Here is a 22,435-nt window from a genome sequence, read left to right on the forward strand (position 1 = left end):
CTTTATACAAATCTTTCACCATCTACTCTAGAAACCCCTGACACAGAGGTACATTATCTACATCTTGGGTGGAAATTGACTATCTTTCATTTTAAAATAGAATTTCTGATGCCCTCTCTGCAGTGAAAATTTCATATTTTCTTTGTTTAGAGCAGGCTTCATGTCGGGCAATTCTTCATTAGGGTATAAATATCCTCCTTAAGGTGATCACTCTGTGAGCATCCCTGGCATTGTCACAGGAAGTCAAAACTTATTTTAGCCAGGATAATTGTGACATCTTTTTGTTAGTGCTGTCAAGTTGATTCCAACTCCTAGCAACCCTGTGTACAGCAGAGCTGAACCCGGCCTGGACTTTTTGCGCCATCCTCTCACCTTGTGGCGCTCTATCAGACAATGCTCCACTGCTATTCATAGGGTTTTCATGGCCAATTTTTTCAGAAGTGGGTGGCCAGGTCCGTCTTCCTAGTCTGTCTTAGTCTGGAAGCTCCACTGAAATCTGTCTACCATAGGTGACCCTTCCGGTATTTGAATATCAGTAGCATAGCTTTCAGCATCACAGCAACACGCAGCCACCACAGTATCACAACTGACAGATGGGTGGTGTGGTTCCCTGACTAGGAAACGAACCAGGGCCATGGAGGTGAGAGAGCTGAATCTTAACCACTAGACCACCAGGGCTGGCTTGTGACACCTTAGGAAATGCTAAGAGTCCTTTTGCTGCTGCAGACAGTAAAACTTTATGACAGAGCTTCTTTAAAAACTTTGCATTTTTGAGCATAAAGTCACTTCACCCGAATAGCGACAGTCGAAAGACTAAAAACCGAATGTCCACCCCAGCCCCCACTGATCAATTCTCTGAAGCTCCAAACTGAAGCAATCATCGAGAGATCTGAAAACAAACCAAAAAACTTTATTTACAAAAGTAAATTTTAACTCATTTTTATATATCACATAATGTTAATGCTGACAGCAACAGAGTCTCTGGAATATTTAAAACATTTAGATTTTAAAATACATTGTGATTTGTGCAGCTCGTTTCCCCCTAGTTATATTATAAAACTTATAAATGTTTCTTTAGCCTGGTTGTTGGGTCACGTTTCTGTGCAGAAGTCACGTTGCAAGGTAGGTTTACCACCAGGCTGATCACATAACCATTGGCTGTGGATTTCCAAGAAGCAAAGGAGCCAATCTTAGCAAAGCTCGCACTGGCATTTTCAGGTGTTTAAACTTGAAGAGGAGTTCAGCAAAGCTTGTGCTCCCTAAAGAAATGGAATAAGGGAAAAGTCACATCTCTAAGTAAGTTCAGCCATACAGCCTTTTTCAAGGAAGCTTCAGACACATAATCATATTTAAAGCTGGCATTCTTCCCTTTGAAAACAATTACCCAAAGATAATATTTAAATTATGAATTTCCCTAATGCACTGTAAAATATGATTTGATATAAAATTTTAATTTATCCATTCTGTACTTCAGAAAGTGACCTCTAAATGTGAAACTATTACTATTGTTTAATTGTACATATTATTTAAATATAATAAATGTGCCTGTCTATCTTCAATTACCAAAATCTATGCACTTAATACTTTACCTAAAAAAAAGAACATAGGGTCAAAATGAGTAATAGAGAAGTTAATCTAATGCCCCTTCTTCCTCTAAGAAGCAATGGTTCTCAACCTTGGTCCCACAGAGATTGCGAAGTAATTCAGAGGGAGCCAGCCTGGACATCTGGAGTGTTGATAGCTGCCCAGGTGATTCTGATGTGCAGCCAAGGTCAAGAACCACTGCTGTAAAGGGAAGTCGGAAGTGTATTACCTAAAAATTCTATTAAGCATCATTTCCTTTTTGCCTCCATCCCCACCACACGCACTATCCACAGCTCCCTTTCCCCCGGCAGTCAACATAGAGACACATACGATCCCTATGATTCTCTGAGCCACAGCAAGCATCCTAGTAGCCGTGCAGACAGCAGAGAGGTACAGGTGGGTCATACGATTCCAGGAAGATGGACAGAGGAGAGTCTCATGACATGATCAAGTGGCTTTCCGATAAAGGCACAAATAACACAAAACAAGAGTTCCACTGATGCACAGAATATGAGGAAGAGAGCTACTTCTCCTAAGTGTTTCCTTTGATTGGGCTCTGCCAGTCAGCATGAAATACATGTGTTTAATAAGCTTCACCAGGAATTAGGACAAATTTCCTATTTAACTGTTACTCCCCAGAACTCCCCAGACCTCGCAAAATCCAACCACAAAGAACAAATACATACAAGAAGATATGAAAACAACTCCGACATTCTGATACACTCTGGAATCTGACAGACCATTTACATTTAGTGTGATGAGTGGTACAGCTGGTTTAAACGCATCATCTTGCTATTTGTTTTCTATCTGCTTCATCTGTTCTCTGTTCCCCCTTTTCCTCTTTTTCTGCCACTTTAGGATTGAGTATTTTTGTGATTCTATTGTAGCTCACTTGTTGCTTATTAGTTCTCTTTTTCTTATTTTAGTGACTGCTTTATGACCTATAGTATACATCTTTAATTTATCACAGATTGATTACCCTCAAGTGAGATCATACCGCTTCGCGTATAGTATAAGAGCCCTACAACAGTACTCCCATTTCTCCACTGCTGGCCTTTGAGCTGCTATTGTCATACACTTTACTTTCGTATTTTATAAACCCTATAGTTCATTATCATTTTTATGCAGTCAATTGTCTTTAAAGATTACAAAAAAAACCTTGCATATTTACACACGTGGTTAGCATTTCCAATGCTCTTCACTCCTTTGTGTAGATCCATATTTCCACCTGATATTCTTTTCCTTCTGCTTGAAGGACTTACTATAACATTTCCAAGGTCTGCTGGTGATGAATTCTTTCCGTTTTTGTATGTCTGAAAGAGGCTTTAGCTCACAATTCTTTTTTGAAAGATATTTTTGCTAAGTATAAAATTCTAACTAGACAGTTTTCTTTTCTTTGAGTTCTTTACAGAGTTACTCCACTAATTTATCACCTGCATTGTTTCCTACAAGAAATATGCTATGACTCTTATTTTTGTTTCTCTCTGTATAACATGTCTTTTTCCTCTGGCTGCTTTTAAGACTTAATCACCAGTTTGGGGCAATTTAGTTATGATGAGACTTGATGTAATTTTCTTCCTGTTTCTTGGGCTTGGGATTCACTGAACTTCTTGAATTTACAGTTTTCATCAAATCTAAAAATTTTCCAGGCATTATTTCTCCAAATATTTCTTCTGTCCCCCTCATGTCTCTCTCTTCTTCAGGGACTCCAATCACATGTAAATTGGGTGCTTTAAGTCCCACAACTTACTTCATTTTTAATGCTCTGTTCCTTTTTTTAAAACTCTTTTTTTCTTTTTAAATTTCATTTTGGATAGTTTCTATTGCTATGTCTCCAAATTTATTAATTTTTATTATGCAATGTCTAATATGCCATTAATCCCATTCAGTGTATTTTTCATTTCAGACATTGTAGTTTTCATCTCCAAAACTTCAATTAGTCTTTTTATATCTTCTATGTCTCTTAATGTTTTGAAATATCAAATAGCATTATAATAATTGTTCTAACGTCCTTGTGTACTAATTCTAACATCTAATCTGGCTCAGTTGTAATTGATTTTTCATCTCATTTTAGGTCATATTTTCCTGTTTCTTTGTATGCCAGATATTGTGAATTTTATTTTGTTAAGTGGTGGATATTTTGTATTTCTATATTCTTGAGCTTTGTTCTAGAATATAATTACATTACTTGAAAAACAGTTTGATTCTTGTGTGCTGTGCTTTTAAGATTTGTTAGGTAGGATCAGAATGCTCTTTAGTCTAGGGCTCAATATTTCCCATTACTGAGCCAAACTCTTCACAGTACTCGACCTAACGCTCCTTGAATTATGAAGTTGTGGGAATAGGCACTGTTTGAACAACTGGTAATGCACCCTCTACTCCATTTAGATAGCTCTTCCCTCAGCCTCAGATAATACCTTCACATGCATGTGCTAATCACTAAGTACTCTTCTCACATTTGAGGGGGCTCTGGCATTCTATGTGTAGCTCTCTCCTCTGTGACACTCCATCTTGGAAACTCCAGCTCCTTTGTTCTCCCTGTATTCTCAGCTCTGTCACCTCAATTCAAGGAGCCTTCCAGCCTCTGCCTGGGTTCTCTCTCCTTACCCTAGTCTGAAAACTTCCTCAAGGCTGTAAGCTGGGGCAATCATAGGCTTTATCTCATTTGTCTCTCATCTCTCAGGGATCATTGTTCTTCACTGCCTGATATACAATGTTTCAAACACCGTTGTTTCATACGCATTGTCCAGGTTTTTTCGCTTCAGGCAAGAGAGCAAATCAGATCCCTGTTACTCTATCCTGGCCAGAAAAGGAAGTCTATGCTTTAAATTTTTTTCCTCTTTTATTTTTATAGTTTGACTACTACGTGACTACGTGTGATTTCTTTGAAATTTATACTGCTTAGGATTCACTGTAGGTTGATGTCCATCATCCATTTCTCAAAATTCTTAGCCTCTGTCTCTTCAAACATTGCTTCTATCTCACCTTCTCCCTCCTCTTATTCTGGGATCTCAACTACACGCATGTTTGACCTCTACACTGTGTTCCACATGTCTCATACTCTTTTCTGTATTTTCCATCCATTTTTTTCTCTATGCTTCAATCTGTTTACTGTCTACACACCTGTCTTCCAGTTCACGTATCTGCTATTTCTAATATGTTTTTTAATCCATATACTGAATTCTTAATTTCAATTATATTTTTCAGTTTAGAATTTTCATTTACCTCTTTCTTATTGATTCTAGATTTCTGGTGAAATTCTCTATCTTTTCCTCTATTTTCTTGGAAATATTAGTCATAGCCATCTTAAGTCCAAGTCTGATAACTCCAATATCTGGGTCACATATAAGCATGTTTCTAATATCTTTTTTTCTTGTTATATCTTCTAATTTTTTATTCAACACTATTGAATACTGTGTATTAGAAGTCGCAGAGATGCTGGATATGTTTTCTTCCTCCTGAGAAGGTTGAGTCTTCTGTCAGGTTGGCAGAATGCAAGCAGGTCTCCTTGATCCTGCTTTAGGCTAATACTAGGTTTTGTCCACTTCAGTTTTACCTTTACTCATAGAGCTTGGGCCTGCTAGGGCTTTACCTGAATGGCTGGATGCTTACCACAGCCACTTCACCTTGCTGAGCCTGGAACTCTACCCTTTCTTTCCTTTGCACGGTGCTATTGCTGAAATCTGTGCTCACACTTTTAGCCTTCTGGCTTCTGCTAGGTTTCTTCAAGTCTTATCCTGTGCATGTGGAGGTTAAGATTTGGTAAATGCCTCAAGTGAAAAGTGCATCGAGGTTTTTGAGTTATTATTCCTATTGCTCCCTCCTATCTGAGATTTTGCTCCACAAATTCCAGGCAGGCTCCCGGGCAATCATGAACCCAACCTCCCGCTCCTCTGTCCAGTAGGAGCACTGCTGCTGTCTGCTGGGGCTCTACTTCTCGTGCTGTGAAGCGGCAAATGCCTCCAGGGGAAAGCCGGAGTAAACACGCAGCTTCCTCACTGGGGCTCTCTTCTCTTAGGGACTGCTGCCCCTCAGTCAAGTCCTGCCAGCATGGCTGCTACCAATTCCTTTAAACAGTGGTTTTATGTCCAATATAAGCAATTCCATCATGGTCATAACTAGAAGTCTCTAGATAGTGCATTTTTATCTGAGGTTTTCAAAATAGCAATAAACTAGTAATGTCATTAAACTTTAGGTTTAAATGATTAAATGGAGCAATCTTTGTCCTTCTCAAAAATATTTTTTCTACTCTCAATTAAGGGGCAACGATTTGAAAGTGATATAAATAAATAACGGTGCTCAGAATTAATTATATTTTATTATTCAACTTATTGGACAAACTTTGTATCTGATTCCATATTCTGAAACATATAGTCAGGTGCTAATATTTTAAACTCTCTATTATAAAAACATTCAAACACATACAAAATTAGGTACCTGTTCATTTTAAAGCTTTATAATATTAATTAAGATAATGTGATTGAAAAAAACCCAAACTGAAAACCCATAAAATAATTTTAATAAAAATCAATCAACAGAAAGAATAATATGAACATTTAGTTTATTAGTATATTCTAGTATTTGGGGCTCTGTGAAGAAGAACTCATCCTTGTCTGAATATAAATAAAAGTTTATGCATGCATAAAGTTCAGATAGTTTTTTCTAAAAAAAGTTCTCAACAATAACACTCAAACAAGAATGAAAACAAAAACCTAACTAGAGAAAAATAACTCACTAGAAATTCCTCCTACCAAGAAACTAAAAACATAAAGTTAAGTCAGTAATACAAGCATTGAAGAGAGGATTTAGAAATACAATTACCTTCTAGTCCTATAGACGGCAGGTGCCGTGGTGCTGGCACCGAGTGGTAGACGAGGAAACAGGCCAGCATGCTTAGCTGAGATTCCTCAGGGGGCTGCCCACTGAGGTAGGCGTGCACACACACATCACCCCCAGCTGTGAGAGAAACACAAATGGAACAGAACCAACTGATTACAGAATTACAGACCCAAGAGGCATAAGGGATACCTTCTTTTTATTATTTTTCCACTAAGAACTCACTGAGCACTTACCAAACAGGTACCATGCTAGGCGTTAAGGCTGCTGTGGTAAAGCAGACAGAGTGCCCATCAGAGTGCCGTGGGGACAGAGAGGTTATACACACAATGACACACACGCACAATTACAAACTGTGCTGAGTGCTATAAGGTCGGGTGGTCACTGTGGTCATCTCCCCAAACACCCACTCTGCCGCCCTTCCTTCCAGCGTCAAACACTTGAGGGGCAACTTCAGCTCCAGGGCTGGAGCCTGATTAGTCTTGGCCAGAGGTTCTCACACTCTAACATGCATCAGAATCACCTAGAGGGCTGGCTAAAACACCAATGAGTGGGCCCACTCCCAGTCTCTGATTCAGTCAGTCTTGGGTGGGGCCAGAAGGACTGCACTTCCAACAAGCTCCCAGGTGCTGCTGCTGCTCCAGGGACCACACTTTGAGAAGCTGGTCTAGGGCCATCAAGGCAATCCCATTCCCCTGACACAGTGATGCGTTCAGGGACAGGCAGATCTTTTTTTTTTTTTTTTCCGTGAGGAAGATCAGCCCTGAGCCAACATCCATGCTAATCCCCCTCTTTTTGCTGAGGAAGACCGGCTCTGAGCTAACATCTATTGCCAATCCTCCTCCTTTTTATCCCCCAAACCCCCAGTAGATAGCTGTATGTCATAGCTGCACATCCTTCTAGTTGCTGCATGTGGGACGCGGCCTCAGCATGGCTGGAGAAGTGGTGCGTCAGTGCGCGCCCGGGATCTGAACCCGGGCCGCCAGCAGCGGAGCGCACGCGCTTAACCGCTAAGCCACCGGGCCGGCCCAGGGACAGGTAGATCTAAGCCACTCAATAAGAGACATTCTCTACCACAGGGATTAACTGAGGAATGTGAATGAGTTCCAATTAAGCCAGAGATATAAGGAGACCCTTAACATGTTTGCTAGAGGCTTCTGGGAAACAGATTTCCCTCATTCTTATGGTGAAGCTCCTAAAAGCAACTCTATTCTTCCTCTGAAAAATGCTGAGCTTAAGGCAAGAAACTGTTACAGCCATTTTATTACCACGAGAAAAAAGCCCTCTGAGGATCAAGCCACAGCACAGAGTGTAACTGACGGAACTTCAGAGAAATGGAGCCGGAGCCACTGGAATAAGATGACCCTTAAGCTCACCTTACCTGTGGACTTCCAAATAATGTAAGCTTACACATGTCCTTATTGTTTAAGCCAGGGTGAGTCAGGCCCTGTTACTTCAAAACAAAGGCATTCTGATCAAGAGAAAAGCTGAGAGAGAGAGAGAGAAAGATGGCAGGAAAGCAATCTGAGGTAGTGTGGTCTTAGAAGGCCTACGAGGAAGGGGCTGTAAATTGAGGTTGCAAGGATGAATATGAGTTGGGCAGGCAAAGAATGAAGGGAAAAGGTTCTAGGGAGGGAAGCAGCATACCCCACAGTCCCGTGGTGAGAGGAAGCTCTGTGCTTTTGGGGAACTGGAAGAGGCCAGTGCGGCTAAAGGGGGGCTCATGAGGCGCAAGAGGTGTACAAAGAGGCTGGAGAGGGAGACGGGGGCCTCGCCAGTAACGCAGGGCCCGGGGACCACAGGACAAAGATCGTTTCACAATTGAGTCAGCAGCCTTTGAAAGGTTTGAAGCAGGAGTGTCAGAGTAGCTTACTCTTTAGAAGACTGTTCTGTCAGCTGAGTAGAGATGGTTAGAAGGGAGACGAGAATAAAAGGCAAGAAGGCTATTATCTCGGTTCAGACAAGAAATAACAGTGGTTTTGTTCTAGGGTAGAGGCATGATAAATAAATGGCAAGCAACAGGATATATTGGAGCACATGAGGAAGCCATCTGGGGTAAAACTAATTCAGCCTGAGTTTGTGTTTCCAAAAGGGCCTGTCGCCTACATTGTGTATCTGCTTTGCCATGTCCCAAAGAGAAGAGTAAATGCCTTTAAGATAAGGATGCAACTTCTCCCACAGTGGCATTTCCTTAAGGATAAGCATTTCTCCCTAGGCTATGATTTGCTTGCTGTGCTCATCCTGTGACCACCCAACTTGAGACAACAGACCTGCCACCAGCCACATCCATCGAGACAGCAGACCTGCTACCCGCTGTGTCCATCAATAGCTATTCTGGCAGGGCAATCTGGCAGGGCGATCTTGTGGCTATTGTAAAAGGGACACTGTAATCATATGTGATACATGCTCTTTGACAGTATATAATACCTCTGTACACCCCACTTCTTTGGTGCCCTTCTTTCCTTCGGGAAGGAAGGCCCTGGGCTATGGTCCTCAAAAGTTGGCTCATAATAAACTCACCCCAATTTTGATTTACAGATTGATTATGGATTATTTATGTCAACAGATAGTAAAATGTGGACAGATTCAAGAAATATTTAAGAATTAGGACTGAAAGAATGTGGTAACGGATTGGCTACTGCAGAGGAGGGGAGAAGGGAAGGAGAGGAAGGAGCAAGGACAACTCCCAGAAGGGTCAGTGAAGGAATAACAGTGAAATAATGATGACTACTGAGAAAGATGGTCCGAGAGGTTAAAAAAAAAAAAAAAAGGGAAAGTGTGCTGTCACTGAAGTCACAGGCAGTCCATTTCAATAAGAATGAAGTAGTTAAAAGCCTCAATATGGCAGAGATAGCATGAGATGAAACTATCAAGAGTCCACTGAACATGACCATGAGGGTGCTGGTCTACCCAGAGGTGGAAACATCGGGGGTTGGCGAGGCAGCAGAAGGAGAGCAATAAACGAGGCAAGAAGAGACTCTGTATTAATAGCTTATGAAAGGAAAGAGAGCGCACAGCAGTTCAGTTTCTCTTCAATGACTTTCTCATGCCTACTGGCTTTTTGTTTCATTGATTTTCTCTATCATTTTTCTGTTTTCAATTTCATGGATTTCTGCTCTTATATGCTTTCTTTGGGTTTATTTTGCTTTTCTTTTTCTAGTTTCTTGAAGTAAGAACTTAGCGACTTGAGACCCTTCCTCTTTTATACTGTAATAAGCATTTAGTACTATAAATTTCCCTCTCCACACCACTTTAGGAGGAAGTGGTGTGGAGATTACACTACCAGATTTCAAACTTTATTCTAAACCTGCAGTAATTAAGACAGCGTAGTACTGGCATAAAGACAGACAAATAGATCAATGGTGCAGAATTGAGTCCAGAAACAGACTCACACTTAATCAGTCAACTGATTTTCAACAAAAGCCCCAAAGCAATTCAATGAGAACGAAAAGTCTCTTCCACAAATGGTCCTAGAACAACTGGATGTCTGTATTAAAAAAAAAAAGAAACTGAAGTCCCACCTCACACCACATAAAAGATTAATTTGAGATGAAGCATAGACCTAAATACAAAAGCTAAAACTATAAAGCTTCTAACAGAAAAATTTTTTTAAATCTTCATGACCTGGAGTAGGAAAGATTTCTTAGACAGCACTCAGAAAGCAATAACCATAAAACAAATTAACAAATTAGACTTTATCAAAATTTAAAACTTCTGTTCATCAAAAAACACCCTTAAAAAATGAATAGGCAAGGCATAAAGTAGGATCAAATATTCGCAAAACATATCTCACACAGAACTCGTAGCCAGAATATGCAAAAACTCTTACAACTCAACAATCAAAAGACAATCAATTAAAAGAATTTAAAAAGGTTTAAACAGACACTTCAAAAAGGGTATATGCATAACAAATAAGCATATGAAAAGGTAGTTAACATCATTAGTCACTGGAAATGCAAATTAAAACTACAATGAGATACCACTACACACTCACTAAACTGTCTTAAAATTAAACAATTGACAATGCCAAAAATTGCACTGCATTCCACTGCTGGTGGGAATGGAAAACGGCACAATTTGGAAAATAACTGAATGCGGCAATGGGTGACAGTACAGAGGATACAAGAATGGCAGAATGTTGGTAACTATTGAAGCTGGCTTTACTATACTATTCTGTTTACTTTAAATTTTCCATAATAAAATATTAAAAAGTTAACAAAACCTTTTTAAGTTCTTAAACTTAAAACCCATCTTCTTTGTTCAAGATTAAAATCTAATTGAGGAGATATACACACAAAACACCTACACAATATGATAAATCCAATGCATTTTCAGATTTAATGCCTGTAGTCTGGGTTATGAGTGAATTAGCGAGTGACTCTAAAAGTCCACATACGCAATTGTGATTTTACTAAGACACAAACATGAATGACCTTTTCCAAGGCTGAGCCCTAGGCTTTACATCTTCACTTAATTTATTGCTCTCTATCCCAAAGCCAACCGCTAGTACTTATGAGAGAGGAGACCATATATTATTTAAGAGTTTTAAAAAAAGTCATGGTTCTTCACTGGAAAATAAATACACAATTTTGGCAATCAGAGTGGCAAGTCAAATTGGATGCAGATGGGATGCAGGTGTTAAACATAAATACTGGGAGTTCGAAATTACTGTTTTTCATGTATATCCCTCACAATCTGGTTTATAATTTATTTTTCTCAGAAATTTATTTCATAGTATTCCAGGTAGATAGTTTTTAACTTAATTATATTCAAACTCTTAGGTTCTACTGATTACTAATAGCTGTAAAGAATCAAAAATTGTTACTACTAATACTACGAGGTCTAGTATTTGCCCAAGCAGGTTGCTGTCAGGTATGTTTCAGAAGCATTTGAACGAACTGAAAAGAATAAAAAGATCAAGGAGTTTACTAAAAACCAGTTTCGGCCATACATCACATACCAGACAGCTTTCCATAATCAAAAGGCCCCACCACTTGTCTCAGGTGAGGCAGAATTACTCCTACACTGTTGGCAGTAACTTCACAATTCTCCTGCAATCAGTCCCTACTCCCACTGACAGAAAGCCAGCTACATGATGTCCCAGGTTCTCCCTGACTCAGAGAGTTGGGAAAACAAGCATTCACTCAATAAGCACACATCAAGTTTTCAGCGTACATGGGGTAGAGGTACAAAAAAGGGAAGAAAACAGGTGCTGGCCTCAGGCAGGTGACAGGCCACACCCCTAAGAAACAGAAGACCGGGGCGCTGGAAAGAAAGGATGATCTGATGCTGGAGAAGATACAAGTTCTTAAATGTCAAGCAGTATTTAAAATGCTATATATATTCTTGCCACGATTTATAAAGCAGAGTTAAATATATTTTTTAAGGAAGTTGAAGTAGATAATCAGAGTCTAATTCACCTGACTGGAAACATTCAATCTACAGCCATTCTGGCTTGTACTCAGATTTATCTTGCTTACCAATGAGAAAAAGTATTAAAACACAAAAGCCTGAGTCCCAGTGTGTCTTAACAGCACAAGGGGCACAAAGCCATTATTACCTTGCAGCCACTGGTCAAGGGTGTTATCAATAGTGCACTTGACGACAGGGAGGAATTCAGAGTTCATCAAGAGCCCTCGCTTAGGGCGGTTCTGCAGCCGCTCCTGATGGCTTCTGGAGCTGAAACACTCTAACACCAACTTTATCTGCCAAAGTTCAGATGTCTCAGACATTTCTCTCCTTCCTAGTCTTCTTATAGCCTTGAAGAGAAAAGAGGAACAGCCATCCATTTAATGAAAGCCAAGCTGCTGTAACTGTCTCCTCCTCAGAGTTGTATACTAGAGTATTTTTTAAACGTGGTTCATCAGATCAAGAAAGGGCAGCGGGGATCCCCTTCTGTTCTGATGCAGTCTGCCCCACAGAGGAGCCCTTTACTGGGTCACACGGCACTCTCTCGTCAATACGGTCTCCACATGAACAGCTTTCAGGTAAAGGCAAACGAGCTCCTTGGTTCAACGGCTCCAAAAGATGAAGACCAAATAGGTCTACCCTCACCTCCGGGAAACCCAGGTGGGGTACCTGGCTGGGACATGGCCGGCATCAGGCCAGGCATCCCAGGGGTCAGAAGGCAAAAAGAATACTATTGATAATACTGCTCTTGGAAACAATACTATTGATAATACTGCTCTTGACACCCATCTGCAAAGTTACCATGGCGGCCACCAGAGGGGATTTCTTCTATAGACATCTGCCCACGAGTGCAAAGGGGGGAAAAGTGTTCAAAGTGTAAAAAGAGGAGAGCACACTCTCAGCCAGCAACTGAAAAGCACAACTCATTACTGGGCTGCTGTACAGAAAGGCACTGTGAGAAGCAGTGCCAGTGTGGATACCACATATTCATATTTTCTCATGAAAACAGGTGAATACCAGGCAATAATTCTGGGAGGCATTCTGGGCCTCCTTGGTTATATTGTAACTCGCCTTTTAATTAAGAATGTTACTTAACACAGTGTGATTTCCAGGTTTTTGGGAATTATCCCCATACGTATATCTATTTTCCCACTCAGCTTTTCAGCAGAGCTTATTTTGCCATTAGATTATTTTGTTTGGCTTTAGACACTGAGTCCCAAATGCTTATCTGTTAACTCAATATATCATATTCACTTGAAGAGCTGTTTAAAATCATAGATGCTGGACCTCATCCCAGAAATTCTGATTCAGTAGATATGGAATGGGATTTGAAGATCTGTATTTTTAAGAATCCCCAGATAAATTTTAGCCAAGTTAGAAAACCACTAGCTTAACATAACCACAAATTTGGGTCTCAAAGATATACTATTAAAAAGCTATTTGTATTATTAATAACCTGAAGTGAATAAATTGGTCTGATTCTTTAGGAAAGCTGTCAAGCATTATTTTCTGCATTACTCTTTTAAAATAGCAATAACACAAAAAAATTTAAAAATGAACTCCAGCTCCCTAAATCACTATATACTGATACTGTAACCTCTTGCAAGCTTAATCATCCAGGTATTATTGCACATCACTGCCATCACTAGGGCACTGTCTGTTCACTCACTGCTCACTTACATAGTCTTTTCTATGAGAAGGCTTTGTCAGGCGGGAGGCAAGAGACCATATGAGGACACTAGGGGAGAAGGGGAGGGAATGATCTCTTCCTCTCCTAGTCAGAGGAATAGGAAAGAAGGGGAGAATGGGAACGCTTAGAGTAAGATAGCCCCCCAAGGGGCACTCTTGTCATCATAAATGCCAAGTTTTTTTGATATGCATAGAGCTGTGAACTTTGATGGGTTTCATTTTTTGAATTTCTAAACGCAGATGAGAAACTGGGAAGATGGACACACAGGGACCCTTACCTCACTGTTCAGTATGTTATGAAATACAGGATAAATCTCATCAGAACTGCAACAGGTTTTCTGAATCATACCTGATCCATTGCTATGTATGCAGGCAACATCTCCGGGGTCTCTTGAGTAACACATTCATAAAGTACTGAAGAAAAGAGATCCAGAATTTCCTGTTTCTGCGGAAAATCAGAAGCTATTTGTAGCACATCAATGTACATTCCAAAATCAATTCAAGAAACAATTGTATAGCAACCACTATGGCCCATTCTTAAGCTCTGCAGTGATTTACATAAAAGGGTAAAACAGTTAGCTCTTTATAAAATCATAGCGCATGCAACACTAAACATCAATAAAATACAACCAAAATGAAGTCCCAAAGGACAGGAAAGGACATAAGTGCTGTGGAGGAAAGGAACGGATCAAGCTGGGGTAAAATGAACAGACAGAACATCACAGAGATATGCTGTGGCTGGGCTGGCAAGAGCAGGATCCAGAAAGCGAAGCCAGAATCCACAAAGAAGCAGGAGAGACACTGAGCAGAACAAGGATGGGGGAGGCAGCACAGCTGAGTCCGGCTGGGGTTAAGGGTAGGCACTGGCTTTCATCAGAGACCTGTGGCCTTGAGCGCGTGCCCAGCCTTTACCAGCTGTGTGATCTCGGGCGTGTGGCGTCTCCGAGCAGCAGTTTCCTCATCTGTAAACCCAGAATGATAAAGCACCTACCCTCAGGGTGAGAGTTCAATAAGAAAATTACATCAAGTCCTGAGCAGAGTGTCCGATATATAGTCAAGATTCAATAAATGGAGGGGGAAATTATTTCACTTTATCCTTGAAACAACATTGTAAGGTAGGTGCTATTATAATCTAGCTTTCAGAAATGAGGAAACTGCACTTTGAAGAGGTAGAAAATGTTCCCAAGGCCACACACAACTGTAGGCAACAGGGCATCTAATTCCTATATCCAGTCTTTGCCATCTGCAATGGTGGATTAAATCAGCAATCTGCTAGGAAACCTCCTGAAGAGAACAGCTTTACGACCCACAGAAAGAAGGGTTATAACATACAGAGGAAATAAAATTAATAAAATTATGTAAAAACAAAAGAGGGTAGTAAACATTGAAAACATAAATCAGTACAAGAATGGACATAAGAAAGTGTCCCCTATGAAAACTAGTGTCTTATAAATTTTAAGTTGTTTCTTCTATCAAGGTAGGAAGTTACTGAATTTAACAGTTTTAGACTATGAAAAATTTATATTTGCAAAGCAAAAATCATCCAATGTGCCTCAGGCATGTTATCACTCTCAAAGACAGATACAGATATTATAGATTTTTTGGCAGTGTCCACAGACAGAAATAATAACAATTCTAGCCTTGGAACTGAGCAAACCATATAGCATATACCTGACCCATGTTCACAGTTGGTTTACAGAAATAGTCAGCAAATGACAGAAGTGCTGGGTCAGAAGTGAAGGCTGAAATCGTTTCAGGCTAAAAAATAAACACACAACAACAAATGTAAGTGAGATGATAAAGATTACTTTCTTAACCGCTCAAATTGTAACGTATGCAGTTGTAAGAAATCGCACTTTGTTTGACACAATGTTCCCACAAAACAAAAATTCTGTCAAAATCACAAAGACAGAAAGTAGAATGGTGGTTGACAGGGGCTGGCCAGAAGGAGGAATAGGGAGTTGTTTAATGAGTATGAAGGTTCAGTTTTGCAAGATGTAAAGAGTTCTGGAGATGGATGGTGGTGATGGTTGCATAACAATATGAATGTACTTAATACCACTAACTGTACACTTAAAAAGGGTTAAGATAGTATATTTGATGTTATGTGTATTTCACTACAATAAAAAAAATTGGGAAAAAAAAAGAATATCACTCAAGGTTCAAGACTGAAAATGGAATATGAAGGTATTACCATTTTCCATTGATGTTTATATTTTACTTCTGAACTCCCAGCAGGCAGGAAATTGAGATGTCTTAATTTTTATATGCTTTCTCCATTCGAACTCAAGTTAGAACTAATCTATTTTCTTTACAAATTGGATTAGGGTCTTTAAGATGGGCTCTAATTTATATAAGAAGCAACAGTGCTAATTTAAGCTAAACATTGTCTGAAAATCCTTCAAAAGTATTTCATAGACAACCTATCGAGTACTGCCAAACAAAAGTTACTGACGTCAACCACATCTATTTAAACTCTGGGAACTATTATAAAGGCTCAGTCATAAGTAACTGACCTAAAACGAAATGTGAGTTGAATTAAAATAAACTGCTGTCTCCTTAACTTTGAAAAAAAAAGAATGCCAACTCAGTCCTCCGGCTGCCACTTAGCTAGTCCATCTGCCACATTTTTGCTCTATGTAACTATCCTTAGGGGTCCTGGCTACTTTAGACTGCTTCTCAATGTACCTTCAGTAAGAACATTTGCTCATGGAATCCCTCAAAACCGGAGTTAAATTCAGAAATTTTAATGGTAGATTATGGAGCACATTTCTAGTGTTAGACACTTGAGTTCTAGAATGTAGAGCAAAATATGTACAGACCTCCAAGAGAATGAGCTTGTTTCGTACACTCTTTTAACTATTTATCCATTCTAAATACTATTGTATTAGCAGTCAAATACTATGAGAATAAAGCAAACTAATAAAGCTAAATCTGTCATAATTTTATCCTAAGATTTAAACAACAAATAGAGATTTAAAAATGGAACTAATAAGTGCTACCTTCCAAAAATCTTTTTATATTTTTGCCAAGAATTAAATAAATCTTGACAGATTTGAGGCTTTATAAGTAAAATTATTAAACTAAATATTTTGATGGCGTTAAGATACATTGTGACTATCTCTGCCACTAAATGTAAATCATCCTTAGAGTCCTGGCAGATGGCCCATATTTTATTATGGTTGCCACATATAACAGCAGACTCAAGGTCAACCAGTCTTTACAATCTGCAGCAATGAGAGGGAGCAGATCCATCTAACGGTACCATAAATGTTATCAAAGAAGTATGTGTTTTGGGTGGGCTAGTGAGATTTGGAACTATTCCCTCTCGTCCTTCAGTTTTTACCAATCAATACTACCTTGAAAGCCCGAGCTTCAGAGTTCCTATTAGCAACAGTCTGAGCCAACAAACTTTGCCACCCCATTGGATCTTCCTTGTAGGAGAGCTGACCTGCTCTGAGCTTAACATATAAAACTCCATCCTTGGAAAGGATTGACCTGAAAGAACACAAGAATAAATTTACATGAGATATTATTGGCAGCTCTTGGCTGGAAATGTAGTGTTTCCCATACCATGTTCATATGAGATGAAGTCTTTACCATTTTCCACTAAGGTACATGATTATTTACTGTGTCTAAAATTAAATTAGTCCCTATGAGAAAGCCAAAATAAAGTTTTGCTTTTCTTTGGTGTCTAGATTCATGCAACTTATTAAACAAGAAGGCAGTCTGACTGTGTCCTCAAGGGAGAGCTTCAAAGGCAGTATTTTATCTAACACTTCTTCATATTCCCTCTATCCCCTAGCACTATGCATAAGACACTGGAGGTACTAAAGACCTATTGATTGGTTTGCAGCAGAAAGAATATGATGCTGCAAATCTAAAGACAGAACAAAACAGAAAATAGCTATTATATAGATAGTTTGGGGGAAATATAAATTAGGACTAAACTAAAAAAACTTTTACAAGCTTGTTAAACTTTCTGGAAATTTAAAGACTTACTTTACATACCACCTAAAGTATAAAATTAACACTCTCTGTTCATTAAAGTAATTACTTGCATATGACTACTTCTACCCAAAAGCAATCTACCATAATTTTAATTTAATGAGAAGAGCAAGAGAATGGTAAAGAGATGCAACAGAAGACGTGATCTGACAAACATCAATAGTTATCAAGTTACCTTTGTGGACATACACATCACCCTTATTTTCTTAAACTAAATCTTTTTTTATTGCTCCAACAGACAATTCCATTACTGTCTCAACTTAAGAAACTTCAAGTTTCTCAGTGAATAAATACAAATATTTAGGGTCTGATTTCTAAATTAAAACTTTCATTTTCTAATACAAACTTGTTTCAAAGATATAGACCACTTTATTCAATATATAGTCTACATATTGTCCTGAATGAGATCGAAGGATGACAAGGACCATTCTAGATAATAATCTGTAATTTATACCTTCCATATACTTCTCTTCAATTCACACATACATCTGAGAAATTCAATATACTTACTTCAAGTGTTGTGTTCCCTTGCTTAAATCTATGAGCAGTTCCCAGTATCGTGGGCCTTTAACTTTAATCTGCCAAGATAAACGTAAATACAGTCAATCCAATGCTGAAAAAGTGCTAGACTGGCAAAACGAAACCCCTGCTTCTCAGAGGATTTAAGAATAACTAGGCTGGAAAGAGACATCAAGAGGTTAACAAGCTTCATTTCCAGACGAAAATGTATGTGAATCATGTTCTGAGGCCATCTAACCTATCAGTAAAGATCTCCAAGTAAAGACCTTCTCTACTCCTCATGACAGTTCCTTCTGGGGCTGCTTTCCTATTTCCTAGAAAACACTGAGAAAGCATAGGCTTTTATTTAGCTATCTTTAATGCTATGCTGTTGTAGCTGAATTTATCCCTTGGACAGATCTTCCTAAATCATATCCAACTTACCTGCTTTAAAAGGTGGAGCTCTGGAAGAAGGGTAGGAGCCATCAATTCTTCTTTGGTTTGTTCATACCACTGAGTGCCCTTTACAAATATAAAAGAACAGCCACAGTTCACTATGTAATTAGGGGAAGCTACAGAGAAGAAACATCTCCACTCTACACTTCTCCTTTCCCGCAGTTTGTACACAGACTGTCAAATGGCATAAAATCCTCTCTGATACCCAAAATCTTAAAGGGGTGAAGTCTACAATCCTTTGTGGGCCTGTATCACCTTCTATCACTTCGAGTCTTGCACTTCACGTGCCATCAGCACGGAAGATCTGCACTTTTGAGGCCTCTGGGTTTTTGCAATCTTGTCTTTCCTGTTGGGAATGTGCACTCAGCTTGGTAAATCTCAGCCCGAACACTGTATCTACCTCCACAACCTTCCAAACACCCACAGCTGGATGGGAGCACTTCTCCTCTCCTCCCCCTGCATTCCATACATACTTCCAATTATCACACTCTATTCTTACTGCATCCATGCCTGGCTCCCCAATAGATACAAGTTCCTTAAGGAATATGACAAGTTCATCCCATTTTTGTATCCCAGAGATTAGCACAGTTTTGATACATAGAAGGTACTTAATAAATTTCTGAATGAAGGAAGGATACATGACTTGTAATCTATTTGTGCATCTAAATCAAGATCTCTCATCAAATACACAATCTTGGGCTTGAAAGAACTCTGCTAACAAATCTCAGAATAGTTCTAACTCAATTCACTTGTTAGAACACTACTAACAGCCATGTAAAGTTAACAGGGTCATTTTCAAACTCCCAAGCTCTAAGGACAAAAGAGCAGCTGTTGATCTCTAAACTATTATACCCACAGACTTAAACGAGCCTGAATGGTTTGCCAGGAGGTACAGGAACTTTGGAAGCTTCGATTGTTATGAGAGTTCAACTCACTACTGTCATCTTTTAAAGGACAACACTTTCGAAATATTTTGACCTGCCAAGATGGATGAGCGGTAATAAAATTACAAATAAATGATAGGGGGAAAGTTACCTTATAGGTAACTTCTAAGAGGGCATAGCAGGGTGTGTTTGTATCCACATCCACAGGCACCAGAAGCCTTGGTTCTGCAGCCAGCACATACAGGTGCCGGAGAGCCTGGAGATGGTACCTGTACACAGAAAACACAGAGAGGAGGTAACAAAGAGTTGACAACAGCATGAGCTCTACAACCTGCTGTTGCCTACAAACTGAACCAAGACAGAAGCTAGAGCAGTATCTTCCAAATACAGCAACCCTAAAGGAAAATGATGAGATTCAATTAAAAGGTAATGGAGAAATTCTCTTTTAAAAAATTATAGGGGCTGGCCCAGTGGCGTAGTGGTTAAGTTCGTGTGCTCTGTTTCTGGCAGCCCGAGGTTCAGATCTAGGGCGCAGACCTACGCACTACTTGTCAAGCCACACTGTGGCAGGCATCTCACATAAAGTAGAGGAAGATGGGCACAGATGTCGGCCCAGGGTCAATCTTCCTCAGCAAAAAAAAAGGAAGATTGACAATAGGTGTTAGCTCAGGGCTGATCTTCCTCTCACACACACACACACAAATATACATACATACAAAAAATATATAGACACATGATCCTTGACCCAAGAATTCTTTACTTGAGTTTTCACAGTCAAAGCTCTTCTACATATATATACACACCCAGAATAGAATACATCAAAAATTAATGGGTGAGATTATGACAATATTTTTCTCTCTTTGTGATTTTCTGAGTTTTCAAAATTTTTTAAAAATTTAAAATTTATATTTTAGAATTTAAACACACGAAAAGGTTTTACATTTTAAGATCCTACAAAATAATAAGATGAGACTTCAAATTTTTTTAGTTATAGCCATAGCCTCCCTCTTTCCACCCAAATCTATCCACTCCTATAAATCTATTAGACATAGAATCAATCAAGGCAGAAAAAAAAGCAATATTTATCAGTTACATAAAGGTTCTTGGTGCTTATTGCCAAACTGCTTTGTTTAAAATAGCTAACCAACTGATCCACTGACCAGCAATATATGAGTGTGGCTCCACTGTACCCTAACGAATAACTGACATTTAACAACTCAAAAAATCTTTTCTAAATTGACAAGCAAGGGACCACATGTCGGAGCTGTATTGATTTAACATGAATATTCTTATGCTCCACCTATCTTCAGACTTTGGACTAGAGATCAGGCTACTTTTGTAAAACAGTTATCTTTTTTTTATTAATATTATTTTAAACTACATTACACTCTAGTTTAAAATGATGGCTTAGTTACTACAATGAGTGCTCCATCCCTTGATCCTTCTCTGGGCAGATCAGTTGAGCAGACTGGTCATCTCAGATGTCACTGGGATATAAGGAGTTATTTTCTTCCCTTCCTCCATGAGCAGTAGGGATGGGCTATTCCTGAAACTTCTAGGGAAACTGATGTGTTTGTGGTTCTTTCTGCTTGAAAATGCAGAGCTTTTGTATTATCAGACTGCTTCTACATGTCTGAGGTTCTAATGCTCACTGCCACTTCTAAATTGTCTTTATTTTTTGCTGCATTTTGCTTTTCTTGTCCCTTCTACGTCATTTATACAAAACTTCTCGACATTCATGTAAAAAGGAATTCATATAGACACTGCCACTAATCTGACAGATTCCTCTCTTTGAATTAAACAATCGTAACACAAAATGTATTGTCTGCAGCTTCTCTTGGCTACTATCCTTTGCTTGATGGATTTTTCCCTAAAGATAATCTTGTTTGGCCTACTTCTGGGTTTAGAGCAGTTCTACTGATTGGAGAATGGTGGAAGCCTGATCAGTCACCAGGCGTCCGAAGTTCTCTTCTGGTCTAACACTTTGTGAGAGAAACTTTTTAAAAGATTCAGCCAGGAAAATAACAAAATTCAAGAAGAGAATAAAGCTAATTTGGAAATGAGCCCATGGAACCAAAATACAATCAAATCACCCTTTAAAGAACCTAAGAAAGATCACGTTGAGGACAGAATCACTCGACTCACCGGTTGTCAGTGCTGTGAGCTGGGAAGTGTGGGTAAAGGGCACACAGGAGAGCAGCAATGGAAGAGTTTGATGTGCTCAAAGAGTACCTGCAAAATAAATTCGGGAGGGATAGACGTGTTTAATTACACTGCGCAAACTTTCAAGGCATTCTTAAGAATCCAGAAATTAGGATACTGCGGCACAGCACACTGATGGAACACCTGGATAAATACAAGGGTGTCAAAGCTGTGAATGTTTCACCTTTCAGTTAGTTCTTAAGCCATTTTAAAATCACCTACTATTTAAAACAGAAGCAATATCCCACAAATGTTAAATTTTAAAACTTGAATTAATAAGCTAAGTTTTAATCTAAAATAACATAGTAGTGAGGACTATGAGTGCAATCCTAGAGATTATAGATATTGAAAAAGTCATGTATAAAGTATGCCACCTTCTCCAGTTTTATAGATAACTATTCATAGAATTACGAACTTTACTTTTAAAAATACAAGTTTTTTACTGAGCATCTCAAACATTTTTTTCCATTTCTCTAAAGCATGAGCATTTCCTTAGAATGATGCACTAAGTGAAAAAGGCACAAGTTATCATTAAAAAGTTACAATGAATGTATAAACAATTATTCCTCAAAATATAAGTACTTTTTTTATCATCAATATAATAAACATTTTATAGAGACCCATTCTCTTAGTAAAGTGAAATCTTTTGAAATTTTCCTTAAATTATTATTATTTTTTGTGTGTTTGTGAGGAAGATTGGCCCTGAGCTAACGTCTGCCAATCCTCCTCTTTTTTTGCTGAGGAAGACTGGCCCTGGGCTAACATCCATGCCCATCTTCCTCTACTTTATATGGGACGCGGCCACAGCATGGCTTGACAAGCGGTGCATCAGTGCGCCCCCGGGATCTGAACCAGTGAACCCCGGGCCG

The 22,435-nt window shown here is 39.1% G+C and overlaps 1 protein-coding gene across 8 annotated transcripts in view; it reads right to left on the reverse strand.

Annotated features, from left to right (window-relative positions):
* Positions 1-880: 880 nt before the first annotated feature.
* ANAPC1 (anaphase promoting complex subunit 1) overlaps positions 881-22,435 on the reverse strand; it is a 101,086-nt gene continuing 79,531 nt past the window's right edge. For 7 of the 8 annotated variants that reach the window (XM_058534599.1, XM_058534602.1, XM_058534603.1 and 4 more), the window contains 10 exons: positions 21,510-21,596; positions 19,516-19,633; positions 18,469-18,546; positions 18,037-18,104; positions 16,878-17,016; positions 15,190-15,276; positions 13,868-13,963; positions 11,981-12,179; positions 6,406-6,540; positions 881-1,259 (listed from right to left, as the gene is read on the reverse strand). In XM_058534599.1, the coding sequence (XP_058390582.1) occupies positions 1,144-1,259; positions 6,406-6,540; positions 11,981-12,179; positions 13,868-13,963; positions 15,190-15,276; positions 16,878-17,016; positions 18,037-18,104; positions 18,469-18,546; positions 19,516-19,633; positions 21,510-21,596 (1,123 nt within the window). In that variant the 3' untranslated portion in view covers positions 881-1,143. The remainder of the gene's footprint in view (positions 1,260-6,405; positions 6,541-11,980; positions 12,180-13,867; positions 13,964-15,189; positions 15,277-16,877; positions 17,017-18,036; positions 18,105-18,468; positions 18,547-19,515; positions 19,634-21,509; positions 21,597-22,435) is intronic. The other variant, XM_058534604.1, reaches the window with a different exon arrangement.

The sequence above is a fragment of the Diceros bicornis genome, chromosome 40 (assembly GCF_020826845.1).
Source record: "Diceros bicornis minor isolate mBicDic1 chromosome 40, mDicBic1.mat.cur, whole genome shotgun sequence".
In the NCBI taxonomy this organism is placed as follows: domain Eukaryota; kingdom Metazoa; phylum Chordata; class Mammalia; order Perissodactyla; family Rhinocerotidae; genus Diceros; species Diceros bicornis.